General features: G+C 37.0%; 1 protein-coding gene and 1 pseudogene across 2 annotated transcripts; both read right to left on the bottom strand.

Moving 5' to 3' along the window:
- Nucleotides 1-2,866: 2,866 nt before the first annotated feature.
- On the bottom strand, nucleotides 2,867-3,787 carry LOC145538756 (olfactory receptor 10AG1-like). Its single transcript, XM_081571419.1, has one exon. It carries the CDS (start codon nucleotides 3,776-3,778, stop codon nucleotides 2,867-2,869), a length of 912 nt encoding a protein of 303 aa, XP_081427545.1. The 5' UTR covers nucleotides 3,779-3,787.
- Nucleotides 3,788-10,899: 7,112 nt separating this feature from the next.
- Nucleotides 10,900-12,829, bottom strand: LOC145506778 (ras-related protein Rab-12-like; annotated as a pseudogene). The gene is made up of 2 exons (XR_014054329.1): nucleotides 12,451-12,829; nucleotides 10,900-12,293 (listed from the first exon to the last, which is right to left on the bottom strand). The product of XR_014054329.1 is annotated as a ras-related protein Rab-12-like (transcript).
- Nucleotides 12,830-17,733: the final 4,904 nt, after the last annotated feature.

Raw genomic sequence — 17,733 nt, 5'->3', positions numbered from 1 at the left:
ACAGGGAAGCCTGGCATGCTGCAGTCCATGGGCTCACAAAGAGTCAGACACAACTGAGCGACTGAATAGCAACAACAATATATATATGTGACAACCTTGTGTGTGCATGCTAAGTCACTTCAGTTGTGTCTGATTGTGCCACCCTATGGACTATAGCCAGCCAGGCTCCTCTATCCATGGGATTCTCCTGGCAAGAATACTGAAATGGGTTGCCATGCCCTTCTCCAAGGTATCTTCCCAATCCAGGGATCAAACCCACGTCTCCTGCAGCTCCTGCACTTCAGGCTGATTCTTTACCACTGAGCCACTGGGGAAGGCCATAGATGACAACCTTAATCATTCTAATCATTCTAAATATAATTATAATTTATATTTTTTCCAACTCTTCCCTTAGACCATATGTTCACCTTCTCTTTATCTTCCAATTCTATTATTCTATTTCCATATATGTTCTCTGTACTACTTAAATGATAGTGAAATAAGCTTACATGCTTTCATGTCACAGCTAAAGAAATAGCTTATTGATACAAAGTTTACATATAGCAAAACACTATTCCAAGAAACAACTACACATATGATACCTATATAAATATGCAGATACCTTTAAAAGAAGGAAAGAAAGAGAATATGTTTACCATTATTCTTTTCCAGCAAAGAATCCATAGCAATTATACAATCCAGATGCACAATGAAGACATATTCACTTTTCACTTTCCCCGAATCAGGCTATTAATCTTGGAAAGATTTTGCACATATTATTGACCTTCCCATCCTTCATTGTCAGTTGACTTCAGTCCACACAAACAATAGTCTCCTAAAGTACACACACAGACACACAAAGACAAGCATGTATACCTACATAAATGAATATCTGTTTTCGTGTTTCTAAATAATAAAGTTGTGTGTGCTTAGTTTCTCAGAATTATAAGTGACTTGTTCTGGAAATAGTACAATGCAAAGTAGTAACAAAAGATTATCTTGCTAATAAAGATACTTATAATTTACAAAGCATTGGTAGTATTTACACACATTCATTGTGTTTTAAAAACAAGTGATATAGATACAGATTTTTGGCAAGCTATTACCACTGAATGTGGTAACTAGTTTAGATATGGTTTGTTAGTTGCCAAGCCAGAGAGAAAATAATTTCTGAAGCTGTCCACTGACATTTTTAGCTTGTGGAACTTCAGTATCTACCCAAAAAATCATAATGCTCCAAGATATCACTCTTATTTGCCCTTCTCTGTAAAAGGAGAGAGATTCAGTCACATCTGTTCAATATATCAATATTTTTAAATGTTGACCCCCCCCCCCGTTAGTTATCTCTTCTCTCTAAAATTTGTTTTTTTAATTAGGCAGGAGGGAGAGAAAAAAAGAGAGAATTTCTTAATTTCTGTCTCAATCTTTTCAACATATAATAGTTTCAGGATTTATCCAACTTCTGCCTAGAAATTTTACTGGAATTGTGTTGTTGCTGTTATTATAGTTCTCTTTCTTTTAACTTCCCCTGTATTCAATCATTTCCATTAGATTTTAGTAGGTTATGATAGCTGCATTATCTGAGAATATTGGTGATTCATTGTTTACTTGGTTCTCAATAAGAGTTGGTTTTTCCTTCTTCACTTTATTATCAGAATTGTTCTCATGTCATCTGGTTATTTTCTCCCAAGGAGAAAGTGTTACTGCATCTCCCTATCCATGTGGAAATAGCCAGCTCCATATAAATGTGAACAAAACTGACATATATTTTTATGGGAATAAACTTTAAAAGCAACGGTTCAAGCTTCATCATATTTTTTAACTTTGAGTACTGGTGACAGGTCATATTTCTGCAATGATCTGTTGCCTGTCTATATGAAGGATTATTATATATACATGGAATTTTGAAAATTAGAAATAGCACACACAACTAATAATTGTGATTTTCCTTGTCCAGAATAAATACAAATTTATTGTTTGTTATTTTGATTACCTGAATAGCACAAGCTTATTGAAATAAACTGCACAATTTCAATAAAACAAAGGAAGAATAGAATGACTTACTCTGTGATTTCCATAATTAACAACAATGATTATTTTTGTATTGATCATTTCTAATATGTGTAAGTATGTAAAGTTTAAGGTGTACAATACCTGTGCTTTTATAGCAGATACTTACTTTTACAAAAATTTAAATTCTTTCCCTTTTCTCCTAACTTTCCTATCCCCATTATTATCTCTAGGAAAATATATTAAAGAACCATGATTTGTGAATATTCCCATCATCTTTTCCAGGCTCATCTTATTATATGTAAAGATTTCAATAATATCTTTTATTTTATCAACTCAACAAATCATATTATGGATTTAATCTGATATACACATAAATGATGCTTAATAATTACTAATATCACTGTACAACATCATTTATTAAACTACATTCCTAATGAGAGGTACTTTTCACTCTAAGAAATTACTTCTCTGTAGAATAATTGCTAAGCCAAACTATACATAACATTTTAATTAATGTCCATTACTAACTTAGTTTTAAAAATTTCTATGACAACTCTATGGAACTGAATAATATAGTTTCAAATAAGTGATATAAGTGAGTCTGTATTACAAGTGGGCCTATTATAACAATTCTTATCTAAAGTTCTTACTACAAGAGAACATTTCACAATAAGGTTATACAATTCCCAAGTGAATGATTTGCTATTTGTTGACCCATACACAACTGTATAACTAGAGACAGAAAGGTTTCTCAGTGTTACAAGTAATTTTTATTTTGGTAATAACTACCACTTTATAGACAGATAAATAGAGTTTAAGATAAATATTGAAAATTTATAACAAATACATAAGAAATCAAGTTCTGAAATACAATTTATTTTTTTAATGAACTGAGGTCTTTGCATGGCCATTTTTTCAGTGCCATCATGACATCTTTGTTCCATAGACTGTATATCATGGGGTTAAACATAGGCGTCACAACCGTGTGGAAGAGGGAAAGCGCTTTGTCAGTTCCTGCTGAGCCCTGGGTCTTGGGTCTTAAATATGCGACAAGGCTCGATGCAAAGAACAGTGCCACAACCATAAGATGAGAGGAGCAGGTGGAAAAGGCTTTGCCCCGACTTGTGGCTGATGGCAATGTAAGGATTGTAGAGATGATTTTGCCATAGGAGACAAGTATCAACAGAAATGGAACCAAAACAAACAGCGCAGCAACTGTGAAGACCAACATTTCATTCAGAAAAGTGTCCCCACAGGCCAGCTTGAGTATGGGAGGGATGTCACAGAAGAAATGGTTGATGAGGTTAGAACCACAAAAGGGCAGAGAGAAAATCTGGCATGTCTGGCCTGTTTGGATTGGGATTCCACTGATCCAGGAGCCAGCCACTAGCTGGATACACACCTTGTAGTTCATGACTAGAGGATAGTGCAGAGGGCTACAAATGGCCACGTAGCGATCATAGGCCATCACGGCCAAAAGGAAGCACTCAGTGGCCCCAAGTATAAGAATGAAGCACATTTGTGTGGCACAAGCAACTAAAGAAATCATTCTTCTTTGTGTCCAAAGACTCATGAGCATTCTGGGGAGTGTAACAGACACATAGCAGATTTCCAAAAGGGAAAAATTGCCAAGGAAATTGGGGGTCTGGAGACCAGGGTCTAGTTTTGTTATCAGAAATGTGATGCCATTGCCCATCAAGATAATTATATAGATGAGTAAGAACAGTTCGAATAAAAACCTCTGGAGATGAGGAACATCAGCAAAGTCCAAGAGAACAAACTCCATCCATTTAGTGAGATTACCTTCTGGTGCTTTTTCTTGGTGTTGCATCTGTGAAAAGGTGGAAATGTAGTATCTGCTTTTCATTTTTACCATCAGGCATCAGTGCCTGTTTTATAAATTGTATCAGGATATCCAGAATGATTTCCATGATCAATGCAATTGTTTCTAATTTAACTTTATTATTTATGCATTTCTCCTTTCTCAGTTTATAATCCATGTGTTATCACCATACACTCTCCCTTGAAATATCTTTTAGGGCATTCTTTCCAAATACAGTCCAAAGTCAAAAATGTTAAAGCGTTAGTCATTCAGTTATGTCTGACTCTCTGATCCCATGGACTGTAGCCCACCAGGCTCTTCTGTCCATGGGATTTCCTAGGCAAGAATACTGGAGTGGGTTGTCATTCCCTTCTCTAGGGGATCTTCCCCACCCAGGGATCAAACCTTGGTCTCCCGCATTGCAGGTGGATTCTTTATCAGCTGATCCACCGGGGAAGCCCCAAATGCCCTGATCAGCACAGGCACTGGACAAATTGATAATCATCGAAGATAGACCCACAGTGTTGCTATGTGATCTCAGTTTTAAATACTTACATTATTTTGTGCCCGTGTCTCATGGCTTGTGGGATCTTAGTACCCCAACCAGAGACTGAACCTCAGGCTCATGGCAGTGAAAGCACAGAGTCCTAATCATTGGACTTCTAGGGAATTCCCTTAAATATTTACATTTTTTGGCAATTTTATTGTATTTCTCTATAACTTTTCTTTACATACTTCAGTAGAACTATTAATATAACAGAAATTATCTTCCTTATATATTTTCAACTACATATTTCAACTCTTCATTTCCCTCCCATCACTTGATGATCTTGACCATACATGTTCTTATATACAATTCACATTATTAGGTAATTTACAAAAAAGAAAAAATGAGAGAATATTTTATTTTATTGTACATAGGGGAATAAAATACATATATTTCAGTAAGATACTATGTGGGGGCTATCAGAAGGTTTTATTCTGGAAAAGTTGTGTGGGAATAGATACAGATGAAAGCAATTAAGAGGGTCACTCTGGGAAAACAGGGGTCACCTGGAATGTGTTCACTAGCTGTGTAAGATGCTTCCTGTTATGCTTTACCCTGTCTTCTGTGTGCATCTCTGAAGTCTTTGCGGTTCCTCAAAAAATAATAATAATAATTCAGATAACAGTTTATAAACTCACTTTTCATGAGCTAGGATACAGAGATTTAGCAATGATGGATACATTGATCATTTGCACATTGGTTTTGTAATTGCAAATCAGTTTCTATTTTTTAAATCACACTTAAGTTTGAATCCTAACTCCATTATTTATCATCTGTTATATCAAATAATTGTTTAAATTTTCTGTTTGCTTTCTTATTTGAGATAATTAATTATGATATTATTGATAAAATTACCTATCACTTTTAATATGTTTATGTATAAGTTATGGTCCTATAATTATAATTATTAATATGGTATAATGTTCTTAAATCTTTAGTTGCCAGGGTTGTAACACACTCCCTAAAAAAATTTTTTTTTTGTAGAGTTATTGAGTTGCTTGTTGATGATTGCATTTTTCCATTTTTTTTCCTTTCATCAGAGCCAGGAGTAGAATACGGTCCTACCTAAATAAGGAATGAGACTCCTCTAGTACAGAATGTAAGAGCATGCACTCAGTTTCAGGGCTGACTCTGCATTGCACCATTGTTAAAGTCACTGCCTCCTTAAATATTACACTCCAGGCATCACTTGACTCAACATGACTCCCAGCCATGCTTCATTTCCCCATCCTTTATGTTTCAAGTTTTCATGCAAGCAGAGTCTAAATATAGTGTCATGGACAAAAAATACAATCCTGACAAGATGGCCTGCAATCGAATCATGGCTTCACTTGCCAGCTGTGTGACAATGCGAACTGCTTAATCTCCCTGTGCCATAGATCACTTGGCTGTAAAACTGACTAACAATTGTATCAACAGTTAGAATTGCTATATGAACTAATTCATTTGATACATGTAAAGCAAATTAAAGATGTTTTGGCATTCATAGAAAGTCTATTTAAAAGCTAGCTATTATTTTTTGTCATTAAAAACTAAATTTTATTCTAAATTTCACTCTCTGTTTTACCACTATGAAAAACTGCTCTCTAATTTGCCTTGACTTTGTATCACATGGTTAATGAGGGAATGAAATAAGATATTAAAACAATCATCACAGTGTTATAAAAATCCTAGACTCTTAGATGTGAATTCTCCAAGAATTTCCTGCCAATAATTTCAATAATATTATCACCTCTATTCTGTAGAACTAATAGGGAGAACACACACAATTTTGTAGCACACAGTGTTGCAATTTGGCTAATTCCTTTCATTTACTTTTTATTTTCCCACTGATATTACATGATCTGGGATCGAAGGACTGAGACTATCTTCCTACTTGGGAACAATAAAGAACCTAGAAAATGCTTGTTTACTTAATATAGTGTTCATTATTTGATTCTGAAATTGAGAAAAGGAACAGACACTTTTAAAATTGTCAATCTGAAAAGGGAGAAAAGATTAATATACAAAAGAATAGAATTTTAATCTTTATCATTTTATGAATAAAAACATTTAGTATGAGCAATTTCCCTCATTACTTGAACAAAATTATTTCCAGTGCTATATAAAATATAGTTTCTAATTGTACAGATATGACATTTTGGTGATCAAATCTTGTATGACATGAAATAGGTAAGATTTGAGTTTGAATTTTTCAAGAGTAGAACAAGGTATATTTCAAGTATATTTGTATATCTGATAAAAATTAGCAACATAATCCTTGAAAATAATTTAAAAACAATGTTGGACTTAAATCTATCTTTTTTTTTTTATAAATTTATTTATTTTAGTTGGGGGCTAATTACTTTAAAATATTAAAAGATAAAAGATAAATCTATCTTTATTATTTTATAAATCCTGAATTCTATAAGTTTCTTTCTTCAAAATAATTGTTCTTTGAATTCCCCAATGGTTGTAACTTTATTTTATGTGTTCTGTCATTCTAAATCTCTTATTATAATATCAAACTGAATAAAATATATATAACATTTTTGTTACAATGTGTTGACTCAAATGAAGTTTTCTTTAATATTATCTATACCTAGCAGTCCATGGGGTCGTGAAGAGTCAAACACGACTGAGCGCCTTCACTTTCACTTTTCACTTTGATGCATTGGAGAAGGAAATGGCAACCCACTCCAGTGTTCTCGCCTGGAGAATCCCAGGGATGGCGGAGCCTAGTGGGCTGCCGTCTATGGGGTCGCACAGAGTTGGACACTGCTGAAGTGACTTAGCAGCAGCAGCAGACTTTAATTATTACATTTTTTGACTTTTCAAAGTGACTTAGTACCATTACTTATTATTATTTAATTGCAAATTTTATTTAATAGAATAAGAAATATATAGAAGTTGCTTTAATGAACCAAAACATTTGCTACCATGTTAAAATTTATAATTTACACATTAAAACGTGTAATTATTAATTTTAAATTTAAAATAAGAATTAAACCTTACTATAATTATTTTCATATTTACCTTTCTTACTTGAGATGTTGCTGATTTTTCTCACTAGAGAAGGTCAGAATATTTAAGTTCCTGTAAGTGAACTTACTTGTTTCATCAAAGTCATTCAACTGGCTTTAAAATATTCTGTTCCTTCTAAACATAAAGTGCTCTTTAAAAGTAGTTATCTCTACCCAAGGGATCTCTGCCACCTGGCACGTTTAAATTTCCAATTAAAACCATCACTTCGTGAATTTTCTAACTTGTTGTATCTTTTTTTAATTTTCCCAGATAGCTCTCACTCTACTCAGAAAACGTTTTTCTTCAGCCTCTCCAGGGAAAAGGACATAGTGCATTTTATTTCTTAGATGTGAACAGGGTGCTAAGTAATATTATTTGTGGGCTCCCCAGGTGGTACAGTTGGTAAAGAATTGGCCTGCCAATGCAGGAGATGCAAGAGGCCAATGCAGGAGATGCAAGAGATACAGGTTTGATCCCTGGGTCAGGAAATTCACTTGGCGTAGGTAATGGCAACCCACTCCAGAATCCTTGCCGGGAGAATTCCATGGACAGAGAAGCCTGGTGGGCTACAGAGTCGGACATGACTGAGCACGCACACTCACACAGTATTATTTGGGTCGATCCAAAACAAACACACATCCAATTCTTACCTTAACTACTATGAATGCATTATGCAGAGCCTCTGTATGATATGTTCCTTGATTATTAGTTAGAGGACAGACCTGTGTAATAGTTATAATACATATTCTGATGGCAAATATTTTTATGTGCAAAATTAGTGTGTTATTGATTTCTTCAGAAACCTGAGATTTAGCTGATGAATGCATTAAACATATATCAAAATTTAAAAATTTAATCCAAGGTTAATCGTAGTAGGAGGAAAATTTTCCTCTCTTTTGCAGCCTACCACCAATTTTTCCCAAATTTATTTTACATGTTCAAGGTGTGAATACTTTCAGACTCTAGTTACAATAAAATGAGACCCTGGAATAAGTCCAGCTGAGATCATGGGAAAGATGCTAAGCAAAAAGTTTGTGAATTATACATTTCAAATGTGGAGAAATTTCTCCAACATAAAGATTGTTTAAAAATCTTGGCTTAGAGCCAGTTTCTCATGACCGAAAAAAATGGATATTGGTTCCTATCATTTAGTAAATAGTGATTTCTTAAACTTTATGATTATGAAGAGAAAATATTTACAAGAGAGGGAACACATGTAGTAATGTGACACTGGGAGTGATTTGGAAGGTTAATTAAAAAGTATCAGGAGCCTCATGGCAAAGATCATGGAAGGCCCGTGAGTAGCGGGTGGTGAGACAGGTTTCTCATGGGGACCGGATGTGATAAAGGACAGAAAGGGAGTGAGAGGCTGTTGCGGTCCTTTAATGGACCAGAACCTGGTGGTCCGGAGTCAATGATAAGAAAGTGAAAGAGAGAAAGAAGCTAATATTCCCTGGTTTACGCAGAGAATCAATAAAACCCTAGAACAGGTCTTGTACCGCTCACGAAGGCACAAGGCGTCCTCTCAAGGAGGTCTTGAAAACCCGGGCAAGACAGTGAGCTCGGCGGGTTTCCACACTCCAGAGAATTAGCCAGAGGGAGGGAGAAAGAGAGAGAAAGAAAGAAAGACATGGGGACCCAAGCCTCTGGTGGAGCAAGGGTGCTTTTAATGATCTTTCTGTTAGTATATACAGGCTGTTGTACAAGGAATTTCTTTCGACAAGGATAAAGATCAGAAAACCAAACGTACAGCAACCGTTATCAAGGGAACAAGGAATTAACAATGGTCATGAGGTCAGACGACAATCCACATCTCAAGAAAGAGGGTCGTGACTAAGCAGTTTTGTCATAGGAGAATGTTTACTGAAGGAAATCCATGCATGTGTTTCATCCTATGACCTCAGTCCTGGGAGCAGCATGCCGTTACACTCATTCCAGTTGCCAGGAACTGATAAGGAACAGAGGATTTATGAGAGACAGAAAACAGCACACAGAAATCCTCCTGTCAAACGTTCTGTTACAAGAGGATAGCCAGACCTGAGCTCCTGCAGGGGCTCATCCAAGAAATAGTTCATGCTGGAAAGGAGTTGCAAGACCTCGTGATTCATTCGCAGAGTGCAGTATTATGCATGGGCTTCTCAGGTGGCTCAGTGGGAAAGAATCTGCCTACCAAAGCAGGAAGGCCAGGGACGCAGGTTTGATTCTTGGGTCAGGAAGATCCCTGGGAGTGGGAAATGGTAATCCATTCCAGCATTCTTGCCTGGGAAATCCCAGGGACAGAGGAGCCTGGCAGGCTATCGTCCATGGAGTGGCAAAGAGTCTGACACCGCTGAGCAACTGAGCACAGCACAGCACAGTATCATGTGTAAATAAAGAAGCCTTCTGATGAAATAGAATAGAAATTCCAGAAAAGGCTCAAATATACATGAAAATTTGTCATTGACTAAAAATAGCCTACCAAATTGGCAAAGCGTGGGCATTTAAAATAACTGTGATTCAGGCAACTGGACAGCCTTAGAGGGAAAAAAAACAGTATATGTATTTTTGATAACTATCCCACAGCAGGATAAACCCTAAATGGTACACAATTTTGTATATTTTAGAGTGAAATAATGACAGTATTCTAAGAAATAGGTTTTATAATTTTGGAATAAGGAAAGTTTAACTGATTAAAATTTAGAAGGTAGGACACACACACAAAAACAAACAAACAAACAAAAAACTGTGTAAAAATAAATGATTCTAGATGCTGAAAAGTAGTAAGCCCCATAAGTATCAAATATAAATAATATAATGGAAAAAATTGTTACAACTGATTTCAAATAAAGTGATCTTGGCTCCTTCTTTAATACAGAGGAAAAGTCTAAAGTCTAAATTTTAAAAATGGGTAAAACAAATGAATTAACAATTCACAGAAAAAAATTATTCCTTCAACATACAGACAAAAGCTTCATTTGTAAAAAAAAAATAATAATAAGTAAATCGTAATCTGAACAATGATACAGTGTTAAAAATTCTAAGACATTTTCTTATGCATTGTGTATGTGTGGAGAGGAATATCCAATTGACCAATATCACAACTGTGCTCACTCTTTGAATTAATCAGTAATCATGCACACATACTAAGATATGCAGTAGCATGATATTGCAACATATTTGTGCTTGAAAAAGTGTGAATATTTTATGACTTAATGAGCCTTGATTTCGATATTGTCATCTATTTTTTGTCCCACAGTTATATGATATCTTTAAAATATGTTCTATAATTTATCAAAAATTTCTAGTGCTTGAAAATAGACTGGTTTATTGTGACCCAGTGCTTCTTAAACACAAACGAAAGTTATTTGTTTTTAATTGTTTTAGAGGTTGGAAAATTAAACTTGGCTTTAAGTATGTCCTTTTTTTTTTTTTCATTCATAAATACAAAATTTTATTTGCACTTCATTAGTGTAGAAGGACCACAATGCTTCTCATATCACAACACTCAAGACACGCCAAGTTATTCAAATACATAATGACTTATTTACCTTGACTAAACAAACAGTGCAGTTTAATAAAAGATATACCAAAGATAAGAGTTCACAAATTCATTATCAGACCAGGAAAAAAAAAAGAACACAGTCTAGGCTTAATAGGAATAAGCTTCACTGTCAAGGGGAGAGGTTTTATCATTACAAAGGTATATAGAATGTTTAGGCAAATACGTGTAGGTTCTTTGATATAGTAAAATGCATCTCTTTAAAATTCCTTTAAACAGGATTTGTGTAGGACAGCAGTGTTCTTTTAAAATCTTCTATAGTTTCAAAAACATTTCTTTTATTGAATCTTTGTAGTTCTTAAAAGTAGAGTGCGTTCATCAGGAAACCAGAGAGATTCCGAGGCCTCAGGACCAATTCAAGTCCTACATTCTAACTAGTCATGTTCTACCATTAATGTGAATAAATAACCTTCAAGACCTTTAAGCAAGCATGGAGCTCGCTTTGTGGGAAACACTCCAATACTTTAAAGATGCTACAGCTGGGAGAAATGTAAATAAAGAAAAAGCATTCAAGGTCGCTTTTCTCCCCCCAAAGTCTTTAGTTTTATAAATTTTCTTTAGAACAGTAAGCAAAGCACCACATTCTTTCTTCTTATCAGAATATCTCCATCCTCATAATATAGTTAACAAGGACAACTACATTATGTATTTCCAGAAACATTATAGCTCTCATTTCTCCTGTTCTTCATATCAGAAGTACGATGTTCCCCAGTGTACACACACTAGGCACTGGGATGATGAATGAAATATAATAATTTGGAGGGAAACATGTCATTTATAACCCAAACTTACCCAGGATTGCATATCTGCATATTTACAAGTTAGTGTATAGCTCTGACGTGGATTACAAAGTGCGAGAGGAAATTGTCAAAATGATTGTAGTGCAGAATGCGACCTTCCCCCTGTCCAGGAATTGCGCCCACTTCGCCTCCAAAGCGGCGGGTCAACAGCATCGCACGTGTGGTCTGGGTGGGGGCAGCTCTGGGGGGATCTCGGGCTCGGGTTGTAACGAGAGGATGCTGTTGGACAGCTCGTTCCTGAGCATGTCCAGGGGCATCTTTTTCAGGATGTCATCGACAAGCTTCAGGAACATCTCGTCTACGTTGAAGTTATCCTTGGCGCTCGCTTCACAGAACCGCATCCCGGCTATCTGCTATGCAAACTTTTCACCCTGCCGTCTGCTGATCTCTCTGTCAGTTTCACAGTCCAACTTATTTCCGACTAAGAGAAGCTCTGCGTCTTCTGAAGCGTACTTATCAATCATCTTCATCCATTTTGGCAAATCATCGAATGTCTCCTTCTTAGTGATGTCGTAGACTAATATGATCCCCTTGGCACTTCTGTAATAAGCTGAGGTAATGCTGTTGAATCTCTCCTGACCTGCCGTGTCCCTGACACGGCCGGCGGGCGCCCCGCACGGGGGCGCGGGTGGGGATGAGACATGGCACTAACACGGAAGCGCTAGGTGACGATGGAGCCGCCGGCGCGGCAGCAATGAACGCGATGGAAGCGACATACACACGGCGGACAGACAGGGCTGAGGTCGACCAGATTTGTAGCCTAATTTTCTTTCCTCTTAGCTCTACGGTTTTGATCTTAAAGTCAACACCTACGGTGGACTTGCAGGCCTCGCAGAAAGTGTCGTCGGTGAAGCGCTCCATCAGGCTGGTCTTGCCCACGCCGCGGGAGCCGATGATGATGACCTGCAGCTTGAAGTCGGCCGGCCTGGGGGGCTGCTTGCGCCGGCGGGCCTGGCCGCCCGACAGAGCCGGGGAGCCCGCGCCCAACCCGCCGCCGCCCGCGGGCCGCCTGTGCAGCGCGGCGCCCGGATCCATGCACGCATGCGGCCCCCCGCGCTCCCGCGCCCCCTCGGCCTCCGCCAAGCGCCGCGGCTCAGCCCCGGGCTGGGCGAGCGCGCGCTCGAGCTGCCCCGGCGGCCCGCAGGCTCCGCGCTGCAGCTGCGCCGCCGGCCGGCCCCCAGCGTCCGCCTCGCCGCCGCCGCTGCCGCCGGGGGAGGAGGAAGGGAAGCACAAGTATGTCCTTTTATAAAGACGTTGATTTATTTTTCAAAGCAATTCTGTAGCATCACCAGTCTTGAATCATATTTTTGTTGCTTAATTACTAGTTTCAGAAAAAAATAGAAGCATAGCTAAAAAGTAAGAAAGAGTATTATGCTTTTTTCCATGATAGAATATGCTCATTAAATAAAATTTAAGAAATAGAGGGAATTATGTATGTACATATGATAAATGGTGTTCTAAATACTGCTTTTTACCTTAACAAAAAAGATAGGTACAGTATGATTATGATTTGGTTTGCTTAAAAATGCTTAATCCATTCCCTATGTAATTGCATTTTATTCATTTCTATAACTCCTTGGTTTTCCTCTGTGTGTAATTATCACAATTACAGTCAATTCTAGTTTGATAAAGATTTGACAATATGAATGATGCAAAATGAGCATTCTCAGATGCGTCCCTTGACACACATATGCATACATTTCTTCTGGTACATGCTTAAGGGTAAAATTTTCTTGATGAAGGCAGGCTGTGTGGTAATATGCTGTATAATTCATACACCAGCATCAGGTGAGAGCTTTCATTACTCCACATTCTTTACGTATGTGATAGGGTTAGTCTTGTTTATTTCATCCTTGTAATGAATGTGTCATAGATTTCATTTGGTTTTAATCTGGTTTAATTTGCATTTACTGGTTGCTAATGAGTTATTTTCTTCTTTTTTCTGGGCATTTGGATTTTTCTGTCTTGTGAAATGCATCTTTAAGTCTGTTGTCAATTTTTCTCCTGAATTTTTGATGCTTTTGATTTAGAGAACTCCTTTAATTATAGTATATTTAAGCATTTTATGTTGAAAAATTTCACTCTGAATAGCAGTATTTCTTAGTCCAGGAAGTGCAACAGATTAATGTTTACATTGTGACTAATAATTTTATCAAAAACACTTTTCTCGCACCAAAGTCATGAAGTTAATAAACATTATCTTGGAAAAGACTCATTGTTATGCATTTTACTTGAGTTTACAAATTATCTGAGATTACATTTTAAAATAAATTTTGTGAAGTGAGGGTCAAGCTCTTTTTTTTTTGCACAATTATATATAATTAAATTGATATAATTTATTAAAAGGCCATCTTTTCTACAGTTTCTGCAGTATGAACTTTTGCTTATTCAAGTGTGCCCATACTCTATAGTCATTTAACAAGTATTCTCTAAAGCTTTCCATATGCAGTAATCTTTGATAGCGGAAATCTTTTGTTTTTAAGTAAGTTATAACAATACAGAGGGAGACAAACTAGAATATACATTATGAATTTTGGATAAAAATACTGAGAGGCCAATTGATAGATAAAATATACTATATTGTTTTAGTACTTTGGCCACCTGATGCAGAGAGCCAACTCAATGTAAAAGACCTTGATGCTAGTAAAGATGAAGGCAAAATGGAGGAGACAGCAAAGGATGAGATGGTTGCATATTAATAGTGTCACTGACTCAATGAACTCTGAATCTGAGCAAATTCTGAGACATAGTGGAGGACTGAGGAGCCTGGCATGCTATGGTCCATGAAGACACAGAGTCGGACATGACTTACCAACTGAACAACAACAAGAATTCAAACAAGCAGTGAATTTTTGCTGACAGAGACTAGTCCATTAAATATGAGATCGGCAAAGGAATTAATTTCTTATAAATACAAACACTAGGGAGGTAATCCTGATGTCAGAAAGTCAAGCATAAAATGGCAAGTTCATAAGGATAATCAATTTATATTAATACAGGAAGCAAAATTTCAAATAATGTCTGATTAAGACAAGAGCAGAACTAACTGGGGAAAAAGATCACTAGCTCAAAGCAGTGGATAAGATGTTAAACATTAAGGCAGTCATTTTCTCAAGGCTGTCGTGACATCCTTATTCCTCAGAGTATATATCATGGGATTAAATGTCAGGGTGATGTTGTATAGAAAGGAGAAAAATCTTTCCTGTAAAATTTCTGGAATCATGTCATAAATAGGTAATGGTTCTAGGTCCACAAAACAAAGGCTCAACTATGGGGCTTCCCAGGTGGCACTAATAGTAAAAAACCTATCTGCCAATGCAGGAGACGTAAGAGACACAGGTTCGATCCCTGTGTAGGGAAGATCCCCTGGAGAAGGGCACAGCAGCCCATTCCAGTGTTCTTGCCTGGAGAGTCCCATGGACACAGGAGCCCGGTGGGCCACAGTCCATAGGGTTGCAGAGAGTCGGACACAACCAAAGCAACTTAGTGCACACACTGTGATGTGAGGTGAGCAGGTGGAGAAAACTTTGGCTCATCCCGTTGCTGATGGCAACATAGGATGGAGAAGTGATTTTACTGTAGGAGCTAAGTATCAGCTGAAAAGGGATCATGACAAAGGATACACTAATGGTACAACTACAGAGACTGACATCTCATTCAGAAAAACATTGCCACAGGCCAGCTTGTAGTTAGATCCAAAAAATGACAGAGGGAAAATCTGGCATGTTTGCCTTATCCTGACTGTAACACCACTGATCCAGGAGCCAAGCATCATCAGCTGAATACAGAGCTCCTGGTTTATAACTAGAGGAAGTTGTGAAAGTTATAGTTGGCCACATAGCAGTCATGGGTCATAACTGTCAAGACCAAATATTCTGTGTTCCCAAGAAAACAAATAAAATATATCTTTGTAGTGCAGGCAAAAAATATATATTTTCTGACTGTGAAGGTTTATGAATATTCTAGATTTCCAGGAAGGAAAAGTTACTGAGGAAGAAATACATGGGAATTTGAGAGTCTGGTCAACCCTGATTATAAGAATATTGTTGTTGCTTCTCACCAGTATAATCACATAAAAAAGGAAAATATTACAAAGAGAAACACTCAGACATTTGGAATAACAGAAAAATCAAAAAGAACCAGTGTTATCACTGAAGTGAGATGTGCTTCTTGGTTGTGTGTGTGTGTGTGTGTGTGTGCTTGATGTTCTCTCTGTGAAAAAAGTGAAATCAGTAATTTTTATTTTTATTTTATATAGTAATTTTATTTTACATAGTGTAGCTATATATAAATATATGTATTTGTTGTTGTTTTTCAGTCTTCCAGTCATGTCCGACTCTTCGCAACCCTATGGACTGCAGCACTCCAGGCCACCCTGTCCCTCACCATCTTCCAGATTTTGCCCAAGTTCATGTCCATTGCATCCGTGATACCATTCAACCATCTCATCTTCTGTTGCCCTCTTCTCCTTCTGCCCTCAATCTTTCCCAGCATCAGGGTCTTTTCTAATGAGTCGGCTGCTTGCATCAGGTGACCAAAGTATTGGAGCTTCAGCTTCAGCATCAGTCCTTCCAATGAATATTGAAATATATATGTTTATAGTATATAAAATCTTGCCTGGAGAATCCTAGGGACGGCGGAGCCTGGTGGGCTGCCGTCTATGGGGTCGCACAGAGTCGGACACGACTGAAGTGACTTAGCAACTTAGCATTATATAAAATATATATTATACATATGTAAAAGTGCCTATGTACATATATATCCATTTCATAATCTTAAATTTATCTCTGTTTGTAACTATTATTAAAGCCATTTTAGTCCTTTTTTAAAGACATGCTGCTGCTGCTGCTGCTAAGTTGCTTCAGTCGTGTCCGACTCTGTGCGACCCCATAGATGGCAGCCCACCAGGCTCCCCTGTCCCTAGGATCTCCAGGCAAGAACACTGGAGTGGGTTGCCAGTTCCTTCTCCAATGCATGAAAGTGAAAAGTGAATGTGAAGTCGCTCAGTCGTGTCCGACTCTTAGCGACCCCATGGACTGCAGCCTACCAGGCTCCTTCATCCATGGGATTTTCCAGGCAACAGTACTGGAGTGGGGTGCCATTGCCTTAAAGACATGACTAAACATTATATATTCTGGCTCTGTTTAGTTCATAAAAAATATGCTATTTCTTTCAAACATCAAATATTATTTGGCTGATATTGAAATTTCTCTATTAGCTAAAATGTTGGGAGGCAATAAGAAAAGAAGAAATGCAGTAATTTTCTTCCATATGTAGTTTTTATTTTCTGAACAAAATTTATTATTTTTGTGATGTGCATATTACTCTCTTTGTAATAAATCCATACTACAAAAAAGTATAAATAAATAAATAAGTCAGACATTATCTGAACTCCTGTCACTGTAAAGAAGGCCATTCTCTCTTCTGATACACATCCAGATATTGCTGGCATATATACATACCAACTAGAAAGATGCACATGTGAAATGATATATGAATATATGGAAGCTGTCTCCCTTTGTTTTACAAAATAGAGTTTTGTTTTATACATGTATTTGTGTACTTACCTACATGTCTGAAAAGCTTGGGATTTCCTCACTGGTGTGGCTCTAAAACATTGTCTTGAGAGACTGTGCAGCATTACATGGTAAATGGACACCTATGAATAATATGTTCCAAATGAGAACAGCTTACCTTTGCTTTGCTAATGTTGTCTTTTACAGTATTAAAAAAGCTTTTAATAAACATCCTTGAACAAACACAATTAACCATCATTCTTGGGCAAATATTTTTATGAGGCTTCATTGGTATAGGTTTTAAAGTAAAAAAAAAAAAAATTCTACATATTTTTTTAAATCACTGTTCCCAAAAGATACAGAATTTATTCCGGATGATTAGAATAAAAACACCATAATAAAAAGACTGCTTACACAGTGTATTATTTTCCTAGATCTATTGCAACAAATTATCACAACTTGAGTGGTTTAAGGAACAGATATTGAGTTTCTCACATCTTTAAAAGCCAGTGTCC

The sequence above is a fragment of the Giraffa tippelskirchi genome, chromosome 1 (assembly GCF_054371585.1).
Source record: "Giraffa tippelskirchi isolate mGirTip1 chromosome 1, T2T-mGirTip1v1.2.pri, whole genome shotgun sequence".
Classification (NCBI taxonomy): domain Eukaryota; kingdom Metazoa; phylum Chordata; class Mammalia; order Artiodactyla; family Giraffidae; genus Giraffa; species Giraffa tippelskirchi.
The sequence above is the reverse complement of the archived record's forward strand: the minus strand, read 5'-3'. Positions and strand labels throughout refer to the sequence as shown.

What these genes read in the sequence shown, in the direction of transcription:
- LOC145538756 (XM_081571419.1), bottom strand. Translation starts at nt 3,778, where the DNA reads ATGGAGTTTGTTCTCTTGGACTTTGCTGATGTTCCTCATCTCCAGAGG.